The sequence below is a fragment of the Amblyomma maculatum genome, chromosome 8 (genome assembly GCF_055883805.1).
Source record: "Amblyomma maculatum isolate TAMU_Amacu chromosome 8, ASM5588380v1, whole genome shotgun sequence".
NCBI classification, from domain to species: domain Eukaryota; kingdom Metazoa; phylum Arthropoda; class Arachnida; order Ixodida; family Ixodidae; genus Amblyomma; species Amblyomma maculatum.
The window spans coordinates 66,730,946-66,751,138 of record NC_139351.1 but is presented as its reverse complement, the minus strand read 5'-3'; the positions used below and the strand labels follow the sequence as shown (position 1 = coordinate 66,751,138).

Sequence of the window (20,193 nt, the reverse complement as noted above, 5' to 3'; positions counted from 1 at the left end):
TTCAATCTTCAATATGTTTTTTCGAACAAGTAAACTCAGCTAGCCAGAATTTTGCGCTTATTCAAAAGCATCATGTACCAACTGGTAGCATAAGCACATCCACGCTGAGCATACATCTGGGCTTCATGCCACACTAGCTCTCTAGTTTACAATTTTACTGTATTTTATTTTGGAAAAAAAAAAAAAAAAAAGGCGTGATGGCATTGCTCATTTTCAGTATCCCTTTAAACTGCTGCCAGGATGCCAGCAAAGCACCAATGCACATTTCATGACATTACCCTCAACACACTGCAGTGGCAGCAGCACGTTTAAACTAAACATGACTAAGGATACAAACAAGCATGAACCATTTTGTCCAGATCATCAGCTTCAATATTAAGTCCCTCATGAGTCACAGTGCAAGAAAAAAAAAAAAAGCAGTGCACTTTAACAATTTGGACAACTGACAGTTTACCCTACATCTGCAGACATCAAAAGAAGTTCTGAACAATTGGCACACACTGTCCCTCCCCTTCGAGTTTGAATTATCAAGTCAACTAAAGCTTATAGCAAACAGAAAAAAACCTTCTGCAAAACAGCACATGCGCTACCTCCTGAAACAACAATGCATGCAAGCACACGCGAAGAATAACACACGGAACACCCCACCACTTCGGCAGCCCCCAATAGGGCGCCAATGTTAAGACGCACCTCAGGGCAAAGAGTGCGCCATTCCCTGCCACCACCGAGTGCAGCCCCAAAAAGAAGCCACCCCACTGTGCCCAGCATGGCAAGAGGCCAAGTGCTCCCAAACGCCCACAAGATATCTCTCAGACCCAAAGGAACTGGTGCAGGGGACAAAAAGATACAGATGCTGCAAGCAATGTATGTGCACGTGGCATCATGCATTCTGTGCTCTCGCGTGTGCGAGCCGACGCCAGAGACTGGTCGTAAAACCAACCTCAGCCACCCCACAGGCCACAGTCTGAGCCCCTAGGGCAAGTCAGCGTACTTAACCTAACCTGACCTAACCTACTGCTGGATTGCCATACTGTGAGCCTATCCTGGGCCCGTATTCCGAGTCTGCGTCGTCATCAAAAGTGTTGCCATCTCTTTGGCCTCGAGTCATCTTGGTGGAAATGCCAAAACCAAATGTTAGTTTGTTTGCACACCTCTTCCGGTTCTGGCGCTTCCACCAATCGGGCGACCGGAAGTCAGGGAGATGGCAACACTTTCGATAATGATACAAGAGCAGTGAAGTGCTGGATAGCCATTCCGCACGACCCCGGCGATCCAGTCAGAGCCCCACCCTCAGCATTTTCCATGGGCGCAGAGAGTAGATTTGTGACGCCCCTTATCACCAGTCAATCATACCAAAAGTCACGGAATAAAATGGAAAAAGTATGCGACACAGTGTTGGCATTCCCACCACAACTACTTGAGTGCTTTAAAAAAAAAAAAAAAAAAAAAAAAAAAAAAAAAAAAAAAAAAAAAAAAAACCCATAACTTACTCTGCACAGCGAGGTGTGAAATTTTTCCCTCATCGGAATGTAGCGGCGGATGCTTGCGCATGCAGTTATTGCAGCCGACATTGCAAGTCTTGAGAGGCAGAAAAGTGCGTCACGAAGTTGACGGTACCAAACAGAAGCGCGCAGCCTTTGTGAAAACGGAATGCGGTTGCCCCACAGCTGTGCTAATAGCACACATTACAAGCAACGGCGGCAGCATGACGACGAATACAGCCTTGCGGTCACCTGTATCATAAATTGCAGTTACTACACAATGTACAACATTTTAAACGAGGCGCTGAATAATACTTTAAGGCTGACATTCAACTTATCAGGCCTCGCTCTCCGACAAGAAATTGAACGAAATTTGAAAGCTGCATCGATTACATTTTCCAGAGGTGCCCCTAAAAATACAATATGAGCATTGAATAAGTGACCAAATATACATGCTACACAAAAATGAAGAAATCATTTAGTTGCATCACATTTAACAAACCTGACTGTAGAGTAAAAAGTCAAGTACAGTAGCCGACGGGTAATTCGGACTCCAATAATTCGGACTTGTAGGATATTTCGGACTTCAGTGAGGCACCGTCAGTCACCCCATAGAAGCGCATACATATTCGCGACGGATATTTCGGACTTTAAAAGTCCGAAAGTTCGATTTTTCGGACTAATTTCAGTCCCCTGCAGGCCAAAATCTGCCATCTTATCGGCTTTTCGCCGGCGCAACAAGCGCCATCTTGGATTGAGGTGGATTGGCTCTGCAGTTGGATTGGCTTGACATGGTTTCGGTGCCCCATTTTTGCCAGGAGAGGCCCCTGCAATCTCTGCCACTTCGAGGTGGCAGTCGGATTGTCATCGCCGTCAACCTGCTTTTGTCGCCAACGCTGACGCGGGCAGCTATCTCTTTGTGCTTTGTCTCATACGTCCGCCGTGTTGTCACACGAGTTTCTCCGACCGCGTCAACAGAGTGGCGCGCCGTCAATCCTTTGGCCGTTTTGTGATTGCGCCACGGAAAGTACGCCACGGATCTTTTTGCGGCGGTTAGCATGCTGGCTGACGAGTGGAAGGCAGTGAGAGCGGAAACAATTGCTAATTGCTTCAGGCACGCTGGATTCTCCGCCGATGAAGTCGATGACGTAGAAGACTGCAACGATTCTGAGGATTTGACTGCAGACAGTGGCGAAGACCTCATCGTTGACCTTCGCGGGAACGGAATGGACATTCCAACGGGCTCCACGTTCCGCGAGTTTGTTGAAGTGGACGACGGCCTCGATATGTGTGCGGACCTCACGGACGACGAACTTGTACGCCAGGTTCTTCAACCTGAAGACGAGTCTGACTCCGACGACGACTCGGGCGGCCTACCACAGCCATCCCTTGCACAAATTACGAACGCTGTGAACTTGCTGTCTAGCGTGTACAGCGAAACGACAACTTTGGCGCAAATACAAGCGCAAATCGTCGCCAGCAAAAGAAATTTGCCGCAAGGTAAAATCGGCGACTTTTTTAAGCCGATTTCCTCTGAATAAAGTGATTTTTTGTGCTTCACGGATTTTTCGGACTGTTCGATTATTCGGACCATTTTTCGGGTCCCTTCAAGTCCGAAAAAACGGTCGGCGACTGTACTCCCATTTGCTAGTCATGTAGGAACATGGAAGCCTAACACACTTATTGTGCCTAATTTGCAGCCTGGCTATTACCGGTGTGGCCAGCCATGCTGCAAAACCTCTGAGGTTACATGATCATCCTTATGATCTCTTAACGTGAACAATGCTTTCGACCTCCATACCATTGTTTTATTAATTAGATTCTCCCTTGTTCAAGAGATTTCTGAAAACAGTTATCTATTTTGACCCTATTTTGTGTTGCACTCCTGGGACCACACTGTCAGTCAAGATTTTTTTTTTTTTTTAAATTCCTTAGTTTTTAGATTACTTGCATAAAATTATCTTCTCAGCCTACACATGTCAACCAAAACTGTATGGCAGAAGTTCCTTATTGAAAATATGTTTTGTGGAATAAAAAGAGCTATAGCACATTTTAAGGGGAGACGCGGGTCGAAAAATCGGCAATATTTCGAAATTTTTCGATTTTCTGTTTTTGCTTGCACTATCATCTTTGAACATCCTACTTTCATGCAGCGAAATATGAAAACTAAATTTGTACGAGAAATTAGTTAAAAACGCGTCCAAATGACTCGCGGTGACCGAAAAAATCGTGAGTGCTGCCAAATTTTGGCCATCTTTGAGCTGCCGCCGCTCAGCGCGTCGGCGCTTGCCGCCATTGCGGCCATTTGCAAAATGTGGCCAAAGCCTTCTTCTTTCGACTGGTACATCCATCAGTTTCGTATCTGCACGGGAAAATATAAAAAAAAAAAATGTTTTTCCCGCGGTCTTCTGAGCGTGTTTTCCGTCACGTGACGCGAACCCGAGACCGCCATTGGCTGCCGCCGTGCAGTGGAGCCATCCCAGCAGTTTCGTATCCGCTCGCATCGCATCGCCTCTTAGGACTAGCCTGCGTTCGTTTTTCTTATCGGAAGTTTCCCGTAATGAACGACGAGAAGAAACGCAACTTTCGTCTCCGCAAGAACCGGACTGCGTGCCCGTACAGGGGGAAGCGCAAACAGAAGCGTAAGAGAGCCACGAACGCGGCGGACGTTGCAAGCCCCCTACGCCAGCAGAACGGCAGCCCGTCTTGCAGCGCGGCGTCCGATTTCATAACTGACGCTTTCGATTTCGTGAGCGCGTCGGAGAGGAAGTTGGCAGCGTTCCAGGATGGAGAGAGAGCCGGCAGCACCACCACCACCGGCAGCAGAAGCGGCGCAAGCGTCGTTATCTGCGAACTTGAAGAGCTGACCCGACTCGTGCGCGGTGCCCTGTGCGGAACGTGCGGGAAGTCCGAACTCGCGGTGGTAGAGGTCGTGAACAAGCGCAAGGGCCTCGCTTCTCTCCTGGAGCTCAGGTGTACGAATGGTGCATGCCCGGCAACAGTAGTTTCGGCTGTGTATACGTCGCAACGCACCGATGCCGACGGCCGTGAAGGCTGCGACGCGGAGCGGTCCAGTGGAAGCCACCGTGATAGCTTCGCGATCAATGTGAAAGCGGTGCTTGGTGCGCGTTCGATTGGTGTCGGACACGACCAACTGACGAGGTTTTGTGGCATTCTTGGGTTAGCAAAGCCACTGCACCACAAGACATTCCACAACATTGCGAAGAAAGTGCATATTGCAGCCACCAAAGCAGCCTCCGACAATCTTGCAGAAGCGAGGCGAATTACTGCATTGCAAGCTGACCACACTGACGTTGCTGTAATGTTTGACGGGACCTGGCAGAAGCGCGGCCACAAGAGCCACAATGGTGTTGGCACTGCCATTTCTGTGGACACTGGCCTCTGCCTAGATTTTGAGGTGCTGACAAACTACTGTCAAGGTTGTAGCAGCCACAAAGTACTTGATGATGAAGAGGAGGAAGTATGGCGTGCATTCCATTCTCCTGTGTGTGAAAAAAATGTGGACTGCACGTCACATGCAATGGAAAGTGAAGCAGCGCTACGCATCTGGAGCAGGACGCAGTCGTACAACATGCAGTTTACGACATTCCTTAGTGACGGCGACAGCAAGGCATATGCTGCAGTCTGTGAAGCGCAGGTTTATGGGTCGAAGGAAGTTACCAAAGAAGACTGTACCAACCACGTTGCCAAACGTCTTGGTACCGCCCTAAGAAAGCTGAAGACGCCACTCCCACGTGGACAGAAGCTCACTGACAAGTCAATTCAAATGCTACAAAACTATTATAAAATCGCAATAACAAGCAACCGGGGCAATGTAAGGGACATGTTCTGTGCAATCTGGGCATCTTACTTCCATTCGTGCTCCACCAATGAAGCGAACAGCCACAAGTTTTGCCCTGATGGGAATGAGTCGTGGTGCAAACAAAAGAGAGCCCAAGCTCTGGGAGAACCAGCTCCAAACCACACCCCTCTCCTGACCAAAGCGCAAGGAAAGGCAGTGCTGCCAATTTACAAACGTTTGACAGATGCCAAGCTGCTTGCCCGCTGTTTGCAAGGGAAAACTCAGAATGCTGCTGAATCCCTGAACAGCAAGATTTGGATGTTGTGTCCAAAGACTCGGTTTGCCTCACGGACTGCAGTGGAGACTGCCACCGCCATTGCAGTGCTGTGGTTTAATAGGGGTCACTCCAGCTTTGAAAAAGTGCTGGAAGAACTGGGTGTCCTCCCTTCAAAGCAGCTGATTAGACTCAGCTTGGAAAGCGACAAAAGGATCAAGAAGATGTCAACCAAGCTGACTGCTGAAGCGCAGTCTCATCGCCGCAGCCAGGTGAAGCGAGCCCGTACGGAGGACTCACTTCGCAAGAACCGTGAGGGCAAAACATATGCAGCAGGGGAATTCTAGTGTTTTAGTGCAGTAGTGAACACTTTGAGCTACATTTGCACCAAGTTTGTAGTGATATGAGCGAGAACTTTGGCATTCACATGCAAATAAACTTTCAATTTCGTTTTTCTCAAATTGGTGTTTTTGCCCATTTTTGAAGTTTGTGCACACAATTTTTTCCTCTTGTAGTTCTTGGATCACAATGAAATTTTGCACAGATGTTCCTTGGAGTGTATAGAGTGCTGAAATCTTGTTTATATATCTAGTCTCATCATATATTTATTATAATTTCATAACAAAGTACTGACTAACAAAAGAAAATGACACCCCAATTTCAAAAAATTATTTTGTTAAAAAAGATGCAGATAAAAATTATTTCACCTAGATTTCAACACTCTGTGGCTTGTAATGAACTACACAGGGTATTTTAAAATGCTCTGTCATAATAATTACTAACAAAAATTGTGTGCACAAGAAAGGTGATAATTATAAATTTCATAGAGCATATAAATTGAACTACTATAGCTATCAAAAAACTGATTACATATATAGAAACAGGAGCTCAATTTATACCAGCTGTGTGAATTTCAGCCTTCTGACTTCATTATTAAAAAAAAAGTTTTTTCGAGGAGCGTCTCCCCTTAATGCATGAATTTTAAACCAGCCTTCTCCCACATTTTGTTCAAGAGGCTGAAATATAAAATTTCTGCTAGTGAAATTTTGTTTTAGAGCCATGCGTATGACATTAGTAAACACTGATCACCGCATGGAATGGATTTGGCAGTGTTCAATAAATAATTTGCATTTGAATTTTTTTTTCTCTAGAGTTTGAATGCAATATCAGGTTGCCGAATGAGCATTCAACGTCACAAGCATGAGATTATGTCACGCATGCAAAAGCTGCAATACATTTGCTGCTTTGTAGCTTTATTTCACATAAGCTATCCCTATTTTCAAATTAACAAGGTTGGAATTAATGATTATTTAGTTGCGAGCTACGGTGGTTGCGCAGAAGAGAGAGCAGGCAGCCACTGCCGCAGCCATGCACTGACCTTGCCGCGGCCGCCATCCCCTCCCTCCAACACCGCCGGCCGCCACGCCGGTCATGGCGCCATTCAAGTACCCACCTGGTTCCATCTTCTGTCCCCGTTTTGGACGTGCGCAGCCTTTAATTATGCCTTCCGATTGTAGAGGTGTTTTTTTACTTCTTTTTTTTCTACTTGATGTGCGCCAAGCCTCCCAGAAGCGGCGGCGTGTAGTTTGAATTATTCATAGCGGAACCGACTCGCGTTCGAATTAACGAGCTTTTTTATACACAGATCTCTATGGAGCTTGGGCTGGACCAAGTAGTGTTGTTCGAATTATCGAGGTTCGAATTAACGAGCTTTCACTGTATAATAACTAAGCTGGTCCAGAAGCTGGAATGACAGCAACTAGGAAAAGGGCTATTATCCTGCAATTTTCGTGGGACTTGCAAGATCTCATACTCACTTGCGACGTTGGAAACATCATTCAGCAACTTGAAACCGAAACTAAAGCTGTGTGTCGGAATAAATTCAGCAAGAAATTATTCCCGGATTGTAGATGACTTTCATGCTGTGATCCCCGTTTACTAATGTCTTAAGCATAATTAAAAAAAAAAAACAAAAAAAAAAAACGCAAATACATTAGAAAAAATTCAGCATCTCTACCAATTTGACTTTTTCAAGGCTACTCAATAAAATCTAGGGCGAAAATGAGTGGTAAAAAACGTTTCTGAAAGATGACCCAGTTGCAAAACCCCTAACGTCCTTTGTGCAGCGGCTGACACCTCTACTGCGAAAATAATGCCACGCCCATTTCCTCCATGCTTGTGCGTTGCGTTGCCGTCGCGCTTAAGGGGGGACAGGGCTTCAGAAACATTTTTCTTTACCGTTGCCTAGCAACTGTCACGTGGTGTAGACAGAGAGCTGGGCCAGGAGTTGGAAGAGCAAAAAAGAAGAAAAAGAAGTAGAAGAAGGAGAAAAAGAAAAAATATGAGGGATTTTAGCGACTAAAGTAGTGAAAGGCAAAAGCCTGAGAAGTCTCATCTTGTCTAGCGTTTCTGCCATTTGCAATCCCAAACGCGCGCCAAGAAACGATACGCGACAGCCACCGCAAAAGCGGAACACACTGTATTCACGACAATATGAGCCATTAAAGGCTTTCACCTTAAAAAGTAAAAGTAGAGGCAAACGACAACAGCGAGTTGCTAGGACAGAAGGCTCGCTTGAACGTTGTGACGGCGGCACATAAAATCCAGGTGTCCGCAGAAAAATTCGCTGCAACACTCACAGCTCTCACTCTATCACTAAGTTCAAGCCATGCTTAAACGCCCACGATTTTTTTGACTGACCGGCCGAGAATCTTGGCAGCTTCCACCTTCATTTGGCCAGGCTTTGCATAAGTATCTTTTGGCAGATGTGGCTAGCTAACCATTCTTGGTGTGCTAGTCATCTTCTTTGGGGCTGAGCCGGCATCCAAAGCAAAATTTTGATAGCATCATGTCAAGTACATATCCTGGTGAATAACGCGACCAACCAAGTTCTGTCAAAAGAAACTGTGATATTGCCTGGATTTGAGAACAGCAGATTTGAGCAGGGTGACTTCACTGCTACCGTGCACTTCCCTGTCACAAATGCAGCTGCTTTCACAGCAGCAGCATTAAGGTTTTTTTTACATAGTCCCGGTAGGTCTTTTTGTGCATGCCACGGTGGGAGATATTTAATGCAGAAAAGACATCGTTCAGCACAGGCTGGCTGTTACCAGTGTTCGTAACAGCAAGAGTTGCAAGCAAATTCACCTCAAAAGGATTACAGGTTGTATTATCACCGGCCCTTAGTGAACTCCATCTGGCTCCAAGTTCTCTGCAGACATCACAGCTCATAACAAGATTCACTGCAATTCCATTTTGTCGCCCTTTCTTCGAAATGTCCACAGGGCTGTCACACACCTTGCACCGCATGTGCTGCTGAAGCAGAACGTTCACCTCGGACAGATTCAGAACAATGAACTCTGCTCCATTGGTCGCGCCGTGCGGAGCTTCAGTTGCGAACGAAGTCAAAAGAGAGTGCTTTCCGGTGAGTTGCAGACACTGAAGACACCCGGTGCTGTTCCTCGTTTGCCCAGCGTTCAGGTGCTGCAATCTCGTCGCGAGAACGAAATGCCGTGTCAATGCACACCGTTTGTCCCACGTCACTGGCCACTATCTCTTCACGAGAATGACGACACGCACTGTTTGTCCCACGTTAACAGGTGCAGTGCTCGCGGCACATCTGTTCGTATCTGCCGCAGCTACGCGATCTAGAGCGTTCGTTGCTGTCGCTGGCTTATCGGGTAGCTCGCCACACTTTCAAGGTTGCCCTTTTCGTTTCCTACCGAAACAATGCACGATCCGGAACTTTCGAAGTCCACCAGCGATCGCAGCGAGAATGAGAAAGTCACGTTATGCAGCAATTGGCAGCTATGTGAGCGACGCACCAAGATGCTGACCAACATGCTTTTGTCTGGCAGATGACGCTTCCAACATCCGATCGGGAATCTGCGTTCGCCTCACATGATGCGAAAGCAGCAATGCTGTGCGTTTATTTAGTTTTTTTTTTTCTTTTTCGAAGGCCATGGTTGCTGTCAGAAAAAATTCTCCTACTAAAAATATGATGTAGAAGAGTGCAGCTTTCAAAGGAGACTAAAATGGCCGCACTGCGCTGAGCAGTTATCGCTGCGCGCGACGTTGAAATTTGCGATTCCGGAGGAATTTTTATGAGCCAGCACAGTCCCATCACAGACTTTGATTGCTAATATCTCGATAAATATGCATCAGAAGACACAAATACTTCAGGAATAACTTCTTGAGAGATTGAAGATTGTGCTAAAAAAATACTATGAGAAAAAAAAACATTTGTTTTGACTATTTTTAATGTGCTGGGCTGCTGCCTTTCAGGTACTGTTCATTCTTCCTCCTCGTTGGCGCGAAAGATGAACCCCCAGCCCCCTGCAATCCTCACCAGATGTGTTTCTGCCCCTAGAACGAACAGGCCGCACATTAGCCTATTCCCAAACTGTTCACCTCACGGAGCATCAAAGTTCAGGCTCAAGGGAAAGACTTTTAAAGAGATGATTCTGGCTCTAAAAGCAGTTCAGAACGCTACCCAAGGGGTAAGAAACACTTCGGGGGTAATTGTTAATTACTTTCTAGAGTGTAATGGTTGCTTGAAAGCAGTAGTGGTTGTTTGGAAGAAAAAACCTAATGCCATCAGCTTCCCTTCCAGCATTTCTGCCCCCTGCAAGCGCACCTGGCACGCTGAAGCAAAGCCAAAAAACGCAGGCACCGCAAGCCCTTCCCCACAGAAACCCGAGAAGGTGGACCCCACCCCAGTGAGCGGTTGCAGCACGCGTGAAGGGAGAACAGAGGAAGGAGTAATGGTGGTGGCGGGGGGCATAGCCTCAGTGGTGGGGTAGCGTTCCGCAGCCCAAGTACGTACCAACCTAGACTTGACCCGCTTCGGGAGCTCCTCTCCCTCGGCGTAGATGTCCTCACGCTTGGCGTTGCGCTCGGATTCGTCCTCAAACACCACCTGGTAAAAGAGCAATATGGCACAACCGTCAGCATAGAAAAAAAGGAAAGACAAGAAATATAAAAGGGGGCAACAACACAATCGCGCTCCGATTCTCTTGAAATGCACATCAGTTGCATCACTGAAAATCTTAGCAAACAGCCCTGCTTCAGAAAAAAAAAAAAAAAACATTCCAATTTCCGAGAAAATCGCAGCATCAGCTCTGGAGAAATGTGGAAGCCTGAACATTGCTGTGTCGTGCGAGAGATGCGTCAGCGGGATACCGCGAGTGACAGATACTGCGCATTACCTTTCCTGAAAGCCAATTATACAACACCGGTGGACTTTGATGCATTCAACGGTAGTGTTTGACAAGTGCCGCGCGATGTACCCATGCAGCAGCAACGCTCAGGCTTTCGCATTTCTGCGCTGCAGATATTGCAGCGCTTTCGGAATTTTTCAGACTGCAGTTGGTGGATTACCTCCCTTTACACACTTTCTAACCACTCCCACCCATTTGTGCATGCAAATCACGCCCTTTCCTGCTCGCTCGCGTTCACCCGTTTCAAATTTCCCGCCAGCGGAAGTTAGACCTATGCCACCCGAAGTCCGTGACCCCATTTGGACGTCGCCATTACCTCTCCCGGCTATTTCAACGTCTGACTGCCTTAATCATCAATCGCTTAAGCTCTGCCTCTTATCTCATAAGTACTCATTAGCATGCAGTCGTTGAAAGACCGCGCAATATATATACAATGCCCCACTCCAAAAAGCCAAATAGTGTGCCTGCCTGGCCTAGGGGTAGCATGTCTGAAGGGTCCTGGGTTCAATTCCTCTTTTGGTCCCTTCTAAATGAAGGTGATATGGTCCCTTCTAAATGACGGTGCCACATCAAGTACTTCCTAGAACCTGCCAGAGAAAAATACGGCTCATGGCCCTCTTTAAAAGCCGGTATAGTTTGCTTTGCCCACAAACATATTGAAGCTGAAATTGGGTTGATGGCGCTTCAGAACAGAGGAACCACAAGCGCTCGCAGACAAGGGCACACACACAACTGTGCTGATCAATGCAGTTGTGCGTGTGTCCTTGCCTGCAAACGTTACAGTCCCATGACGACCGACTCGAACTATTCCTAGCAGTATTTCTCTTCAGGAAAACACACCGATGAAGGTAGTTTACCACTGTAACCATTCAGACATTCTGGTTGGGGACTGCTTCCCTTTCTCCGTGGGATGGCTGTAAAGCTTTTATTGCAACATATACGCATGCATGCTTTTTTCAGGCTTGCATACTTTAAGGCTGGATAGGGCTCTCGGGAACATATTTTCTGTATTTTTAGGCTCTATGAAGTCAAAAAGCACAGTCTTGGACAGTTTTCTATGCTGGTTTCTAATATGTAATTACTCTTCTGATATGTCAGTTAGTTATCACAATATTTCACTTTTTCACAGCATTGTTTACAGAAACAATAGAGGAACGTTCACTCACCACAAAGCTATTATTAACACATGGCTAGGTAGCATGCAGTATAAGGAACACAACAACGTAGGAACTACTTTTTTAATCTAGGCAATATTTAGCATTTTACAACTGAGTGGCCGGCAGGCTAGTGACAAGGGTGATTAAGGGGGGATGCGGGGATCAGATCGCGAAAATCGCGAAAAAAATCGATTTTTGAAAAGTGCGCTTTTCGGAATCTACAACATTATTTCTATGTTGTCCTGAAATATTTCACCAAAAAACAAACTCTAAGTAGTCTAAATAAATATATTTATCGGTGCCGGCGTCGAGATATTCTTCCCGAACCGCGAAAAAGCTGCCAAGTTCACGGCATGACTGCTTGACTTTCCCGCCACGGAGCGCCGCCATTTTGGCATCGTTGGAAAGCCCGACTCTTCAGCTCTTTGTCCCAACCCCTCCCTCCCTTCTCCGCCAGCTAGCAAGCGCACAAAAAAGGAATATCCGCAGGACGGCAGCACGAAGCAGCCAATGAATACCGCGCCCCGATTGGCTCTGCGCCGCGACGTGTTGCTAGGCGCCTCCTCATTGGCTGATGCCGCGGCAATAATGGCAGCCAGCGCAAGGAGCGTCTGCTTTGTCCGCCGCTGGAAAGCAATTCTTTTTCTTGCGTTTCAAGTCTTCGACCACGTGCAATGGATCAGCGAACGTTCGAAAAGAAGTTCCGGACAAAGCATGCTTACGGGAAGCGAAAACGCAAGCCTGTTACAGCAAGGAAGAAGCGGCGATCATCAACAGGTGGTTCTACCGAGCCGAGCGTCCGTTCGGAATCGGCGGAGTACGCGCCCAACGTGCTACGCGATCTCTCTCCCAATGTGCTGTGCGATCTCATGCCGAGTCGGGCACCAGCCAGCGATTGTGAGAACAACGAACAACGTGCTGCGCTGTCGAGGCACGGGTGCAATGTTACTTCACCAGCGACGATCGCCATGCCAGTGAGCGTCGCCGCACACGTGCGTCTCGCCGTGCACGGACGTGCCACTGCAAGTTCGTCGGGTGAGGCACCAGCCAGCGAAGGTGAGACGGGCCACGATTTCTCGCCGTTGAGCCGTGGGCGCAACGTTAATTCGCCAGTGAGGATCGACACGCCAGTGAATGTCACCGTATGCGAGCGTCCCGGCACAAGCTCGTCGAGCGAAGTGGTCTTGCAACAGTCATCACCGCCTGACTGCACAGTGGAGACACGTTTCCGCGATGTGTTTTTCAACTCTAAAATGTGTCCACAGCCGACAACCGCGAGTGAAGGCAATCCTATGCCATCGACGAGTTACGGTGTTCGCGGGCGCGCGCTCGCTTTCGCGGACGCGCCGGTGGCCGATCATCGCAGTGACGAATATTCATCCAGTGAACGTCGCACTATTCAAGCTCACCTCAGAACACGATTTGTGTCCGCGGAAACGGCAAAGGTGCAAGCATCGAGTGTTTGCAAATCGCTTCGCGCGGTTTCAGCTACGGAGCGCAAGTTTGCGCTGACTGACTCAAGAGAAGATGCCATTTCCGCACCTCCAGAAGAGGAATTTATGCTTGTGCAAGTAGCAGCCTTGAACTCGCTGATTAGTTCCATGCTTTGCCCAATTTGTCATCAGCCTGGCCTAACAGTGCATCGGGAAACTAAATTAGGGCTAGCTGTGAAGATGGTACTTTCGTGTATTTCCTGTGGTGCCCTCCAATCTGAATGGTCTTCACAAAGGCAGAGTGGTTCTAGAGCCTTTGATATCAACATCAGATCAATTCAAGCGATAAAGAGCATTGGTAAGGGACCAACTGCTCTCAATGACTTCTGGGCCACCATGAATGTTTCACATAGAGGATTACACCACAAAACATATGAGGAGCATCTAAAAAAAACTTTCAAACCTGCTGCAGAAGCAGCTGCAAACAACATCTTTGCAGATGCTGTAGAGGCAGTGAGAAAGGTGTACACAGAAATGGAAACTACCTTTTCGAAGAATATTACAGTCGTGTACGATGGTACGTGGCTGACACGTGGCCACAGTTCTCACACTGGCGTAGGCTGTGTAATTGAGTTTCATACAGGGCTTGTGTTAGACTGTGTGGTTCTCTCGAACTTCTGCCTTGGGTGCAGCAGACAGCCAGCTGAAAGTGACCCCACTTATGCTGAGTGGAAGCAACAGCACCAGTGCCAGAAAAACACTGATGTGAATTCTGGACGAATGGAGGTGGAGGCTGCACTGCAGCTGTTCAGGCGCTCTTTGAGCAAGAATGATCTCCGGTACACAAACATAGTCTGTGATGGGGACAGCCGCATGTTCCGCACTCTGTGTGACGAAGAAGTTTATGGTTTTGTGCAGCTCTCCAAAGAGGACTGCATAAATCACGTGAAAAAACGGATGGGTGCTGCACTTCGCTCCCTGGTCAGCAAGGCTAAAAAAGGAGAGCCACTAGGTGGAAAGGGGGGCCTGACACAGCAGCTGATGAAAAAATTGACTGACTACTATGGCCTCGCTCTGCGGAACCACTCAGAAGTTGAAGAAATGCAAAGGGCAGTAATGTCGACCTATTATCATGTGACGTCGACGGATGGTGAGCCCCATCATGAGCTGTGTCCCCCTGGCCCCCTCAGCTGGTGCAAACATCGATCAGCAGAGGCAGAAGGACAACCACCACCCCCTCACAAGTACAAGTTATCACCGAAGGTCGCTGAAGCACTTCTGCCAGTGTACCAGCGCCTCTCAGACCCTCAGTTGCTGGCCCGGTGCAGGGGAGGCAAAACTCAAAATGCGGCTGAGAGCCTCCATTCAGTGATTTGGTCACTATTATCGAAAGACCAGCATGCCTCACTGTTCGCTGTGGAAACAGCAGTGCACGACACGATTTTGAAGTACAACTCAGGCAATCTGAGAGCATATTCAAACCTGTGCACGACATTGGGCCTGCGCCCTGGAGCCCTTTCTCTTCAGCGGGCCGCCGAGAAAGACTCTCAGCGCATTAAGAAGGCGCACAAAGCCCATCTTTTGAAAGGACAAAAGTCTAAGAAATTGCCTGCTGCCAGAGACATGAAATTTTACAGTGCAGGAGCATTTTAGACAGTGTGTGCCAGTTTGGAACTTTCGAGCTTGTTTTCTGAAAACTTCGTTTTGAACTTACCACCTTGCTTGTGGAAAGCGCAGCATCGCAATGGGTGCATGGATTTTTATCCCGTTTGTCTTGTTGTAATTGCTGAAATGTGCTTTACATCAAGACAGTCTCAGATTTGCTATTTAGGCTCACCATTTTTTTATTACACAGTAATTAGAGCATGATACCTTCTAAACATAAAGAGAAGATGTATAATAAGTCATTTAGGAAAAGAGCAGAGAAGTTTAAAAAAATTTAAGGAGAATCTTGACCTAGACCACACTTCTTAGCAACTATTAAGAACATTTACAGACCCGTAGCCCATTTTGCTGTCATGCTAGGCTTTCCACGAGCAAGCAACATGTTAACAACATATAAACAATGGTAAAATAAAAACTACTGAAGCTATCATTTTGAAACTTTATACCTTTCTGTTTGATGCTATTTCAAGCCAGCCTGCCAAATTTCATCCCTCTAAGTCAAAAAATAAAAAAGTTTGCTCCGATCCCCTCATCCCCCCTTAAAGAGACTGTGAAGGCCTCTCACCGTGTAGAAGCTAGTAGTCCTGAACCCTTTGAACACGGCGCTGTACACCTTGCCGTCCGTCCAGTGCACCGACACAATGTCGCCTAGGTTGGGAGGTCCCAGCTGCATACAGTCCCGGTCCTAAAAAAAAACAAACAAATTACATGCCCATTAGTCAAGAACAGTGACGAGGCCATTTTCCATCTAAGGCTAGTCACTCTCTCCACTGTTATATTCCTATCCACTCAGTGCGCTCAACGTTCAAATGCAGTGTAGACTCCTCATAATGTAGGTAGCGGGGATGGCGAAAATCTGCGCATAACCAAATTTTTTTTTTTTTTTCTGATCAAAATGCCTCATTATATAGTGAACGAAATACCCACTAAATCCACTGCAAGTTTAGCATACCGTGTGCAGTTCAACCACGAAACTTACCGCAACCACAGCAGCGGAACAGGCGTGTGAACTGGTTACCAGTGCATACGAAGGCAGTAGTGCTAAACTCCGCAGTCACACTGCATGCAGTACGCTAAATCATCACTAGGCTCCTTTCGTTCCCACAGAGGATGCGACGCATGTTCGAACCACACCATCTGGTTGGAAAACAAGCCTTGCAGTGAAGCGGACAGAGCAATCCTCATTTCGTAATCAGTGCACCGTTGTGACAGCCCACAACATTGTGGGCTGTCACAAATTGCCATTAACAAATTGCCATTACAATAATATTGCATGTCAAAAATTTTTGCTGATTTCCTAATGGCATACACTACCTTGGCCATGTGTAATGGTGATAGCTTCAGTTTTAGTTGACATATTCAAAATCCAAAGACAGTTTTGGAAATGGGAAGAGCATGACATTTTTGGTGAGAAATATCACAGTAGGCTACTGATTGTTCAAGTTATAATATGTGGTCAAACTTCAAATGCCGTTTCCTCAGTTTTATATTTTTGGTTGATCTCTACAGTCTTACGCAGGGTTTTGATAACTTCTTAGTTCACACAAGTAACTTTGGTACCATTTTCTTCAGAGAGAAATGAAGTACCCGATGACATTTTTAATTTTTTAGTTTAGGCAATGGATAAATGTCAATTTGAGATTAGCTTAATGAGTTTGCGTCAAATAATCCAGCCTTTTACTCTCAACATAATATGTGAGGATGCCGTGCCTTTTTGAGGAAAACGAAGGATGTCATCGGGTATGGGAAGACTTTGGCTATCGATCTATGTAATTAAAAGCAACGAAATGCAATGAGAAAGTTCATTAAAGCTGTGTAGGAAATTCACTAATTATGCTCTGGACTTTGTTAGATAACTTTTGATCTAGGACCACCAGCTCAATTATGATTACATTTTTGAAATCAGGAGAGAAAACCACATCTGTGTGCTAAGTTTTGTGAGATTCTAGCCATAACTAAAAAAGTTAGATTTAAGACCCTCGTCCCCCCTTAAATCCTCTGCAGTTTAACTCTCAACGAAAATGTTCGCTGTGAGAGCGAAAAGTGCTCACCACAATGTCCTCGGGCCGAAGGTTGTTGCTGGAGGAGTTGTCTTCGAAGTCCACCGAGTACAGGTCCTGAGTGTGGCTCCCCGTCACCCGGCCCCAGTAGTAGCGGCCATTCTTGTGTTTGGCCACAACGCGAGTGCCGGGCTCCAGGGACGGAAGGGGCTCGGTTGGCGGACGCTGCAACAGCGCCTAAGTCGTATGCATCACAAACATTTGACCAACAAACAAAGGCGCACTAAGTCCCTTCCAATTAGCTAAGGAAAACAAAAAAAAATACTCTGCTATTGCGGAGATGCAAATTTCAGTGAGGGCTGGGGTGGTGTTTCCCTTTACATGCGCAGCCCCCGCAGGCCATATTTGGTAGTCACCTTCTCTCCCTTGAGCACACTAAATCTCAGAAATTGAGCCACCATAGTTGCCAGACTAAAACCAGTCTGGCACGCGGTGTTTTTAGCGATTGCGTATCGCGCAGCAGAGTGTGCAATGCTGAAACCAGGCAAGAGCTACCGCCTACTACTTGCTGTGCGTGTCAAATGACAGCCAATTTCCCGTGATGCTTTCCTTCTCCCTATCCTAGTTTATCTCGGGGGCCCTCCGGGCCCAGAAGGTGCATTTCCTGTGTATGTAACAGCATTTGCCCACATACACACCGCCACTCTCCGAAGAGCTCCACTACCATCCATCCAACCACAAGGCTCCGCCTACACCTAGCAGCCTCCTGATATCATAGGATCCCGATGAAAGCAACTCAAAGACACAAACAAGTGGTCCGGCAGCTGAAGCTGTGTACAAAAAATGCGAATGGAAGAAAGACTAATGCCAATGCATGTACTGCTGCCAGAAGCACGCTGATCCCCTGCAAATATTTTCTTTTTAAGTGGAAACACAGAGGCTGGGGAGATGCACCAGGCGAGAAAGATAACAGCGAGCTTCTAAGCAGCGACAAAGCTTGTGCAGACATCACCACTGCCGCCACCAGCAACACGACTCGAAGGAATGCCACCCATACAGCCATCACGCCAAAAAAACTCCCCATTTTTTTTAATGCCTTTGGTGCGAGTAAGTTACAGAGAAGGCTATATACTTCAAACAAGCTTCACTGAGCATTGCCCTAACCATACACTATCGTGGACACCCATGGACATGTCACCTCCACGCAAGTGCGGCCGCCATTTTCAACGAGGCAGCTTGAACGGCCCAGTTCTCCAGAAAATCTGGTGTTGGCGTAGGGAGTGAAAGTACCCCGAACGTGCCTCTGGCGGGTGGTAGCTGGCAGGTGATATGGCCGGGCATCAGTAGACCTTCCCACAAATTGCAACACCGCGCCATCCCCCGGCGGATCCGCGCAAAGCAATATGGGAGAACAGAGCGATCACCTCCCGCTGTTGGTGCTTCCTTGCACAATGCAGCAAGAATTGGATTGCTTCGATGGTTAGCTGCTAGTCTTTGTAGAATTTTTTCGTGGCTTTTGAAGTGAGAGCTTCACTACGCCATGTAAAGCCAAGGTCGTCGTGCGTTCCATAAGCCACTGCAGCGGATGCGCTATAACTATGGCAACTAGCTGCACCCTTCCACAGGTGTTCCGCCGCTGGGCTCACTGCAGAGGAAAGGACGGCAGCGGCATCCCAGCAGATGCGCGCGTCGGCGCAGAGAGGAGGAGAGGTATTGTTTCGGCACTGCATGGGGTGAATGGCAGTCTTTTCGTGTCGGCTGACGACCCACGGATTTAGAACGCAACACCCAACTGTGCAACGTGATGCTAAGAAATGGTGGGCACAACATAATTAACAGAAAAGAGCGAGAAGCAGCAGCGCAGCAATGATGCTAAGATGCAGCCTTTTGCACAGCACCAGGAGAATGATTACAGTAGACTGTCCTTAAGATGAACGGTGGGGGTCGTTTGTTCGGTTTCCCATAGAGTCAAAGCAAAAGATCTGCTTAAGATGAACTCTTCGCGCGCGCTGTTCGGTTAAGATAAACTTTCACGGCTGGTTGCGCCCCACCTTTGTGGAAATGTGGTTCTGGGAAGGCAGGAGTGCACTGCTGCTCGCACCGCTCTTCCTCTCTCACCCTTTCCTCACTCACTCCTCTTCCCCCCTCACCCCCCCCCCCCCCCACCCCTTTACCAGAAAAAAATAAAGCCCAAGAAAGAAAGAAAATAAGATGAAAAGAAAAAGCAGCCAATGCAAAAACGCTTACATTTGCTGGTGACAACTGCGTGGCGGGCAAGCACAGCAAGCTTCATGTAATGGTCTTCGTTGACGCAAATATGACTGGGACCGACAAACTAAGGTTGCTGGTCACTGGGAAGTTAAAAGCACCATGTAAAAATTTGGAGGACGCTTAAGCTTCGCCTTCAAGAGTGGAACGCGATAGCGTTATTGCACCTCGTCGAGAAAACTTATTAAACGCAAGGGTATTGGGGCATCCTCGCACCGGTACCCGAGCGGCCCGAAGGGGAGAAGCGGGTAAGCGAACGTAGTGATCTAAAGAAAGGAAAGACGCTTGATTCTACAACCCGTGAGGGTGCACGGCGAAACGTCAGGGGCGAGTGGCGCGCCACGTGTCGGGGCAGCGCCGCACATTGCGAGGAGGGGTTCTGTGTTTGCCGCAAGATGGCTCTGCATGTGCGCAGAGCGCAGAAGAAATGTAGCGGAAACGTACTTTGCTACTCGTGTAACTGCGACTTCTGTAAGTAACATGCTCATAATTACCGATATACACCGCAGTATAACGTTCTACGGCACGTTTCTAAGGCAACACCGCATTCACTAGAAGCGGTTTTGTACCGCTTTCAAGCATCGAACTCGTGGCTGAGTGGTAGCGTCTCCGTCTCACACTCCGGAGACCCTGGTTCGATTCCCACCCAGCCCATCTTGGAAGTTGCTTTTTATTTATGAAGTGCATGCCGGGATTTATCGCTCACGGCCAACGCCGCCGACGACACTGGCTTTTCCGCGACACGAGCTCCTTAACGCTACCGCGTTAACACTGCCGGTCACGCAAATGGCAGACTCGAAAGCGTGGATGATGTAGGCTCTCTTCGAGCAATGGATCCAAGAGATGGATCGTCACTTCCAGAGAGAGAGAAGAGAAAAGTTCTCGATAGTTGAC

General features: G+C 47.5%; 2 protein-coding genes and 1 pseudogene across 10 annotated transcripts in view; 2 read left to right on the top strand and 1 right to left on the bottom strand.

The window, feature by feature from the left end:
• LOC146181356 (lysine-specific demethylase 4A-like) overlaps window positions 1-20,193 on the bottom strand; it is an 81,995-nt gene that overhangs the window by 4,505 nt on the left and 57,297 nt on the right. For 7 of the 9 annotated variants that reach the window (XM_084576397.1, XM_084576402.1, XM_084576400.1 and 4 more), the window contains 3 exons: window positions 17,083-17,268; window positions 15,597-15,716; window positions 10,387-10,475 (listed from right to left, as the gene is read on the bottom strand). In XM_084576397.1, coding sequence (XP_084432523.1) covers window positions 10,387-10,475; window positions 15,597-15,716; window positions 17,083-17,268 — 395 coding nt within the window. Of the gene's footprint in view, window positions 1-10,382; window positions 10,476-15,596; window positions 15,717-17,082; window positions 17,269-20,193 lie in introns of all 9 variants that reach the window. The other 2 variants (XM_084576403.1, XM_084576399.1) reach the window with 2 other exon arrangements.
• LOC146181359 (uncharacterized) lies at window positions 4,042-5,873 on the top strand (annotated as a pseudogene).
• LOC146181358 (uncharacterized) lies at window positions 12,114-15,325 on the top strand. Its single transcript, XM_084577718.1, has one exon. It carries the CDS (start codon window positions 12,608-12,610, stop codon window positions 15,017-15,019), a length of 2,412 nt encoding a protein of 803 aa, XP_084433844.1. The 5' UTR covers window positions 12,114-12,607; the 3' UTR covers window positions 15,020-15,325.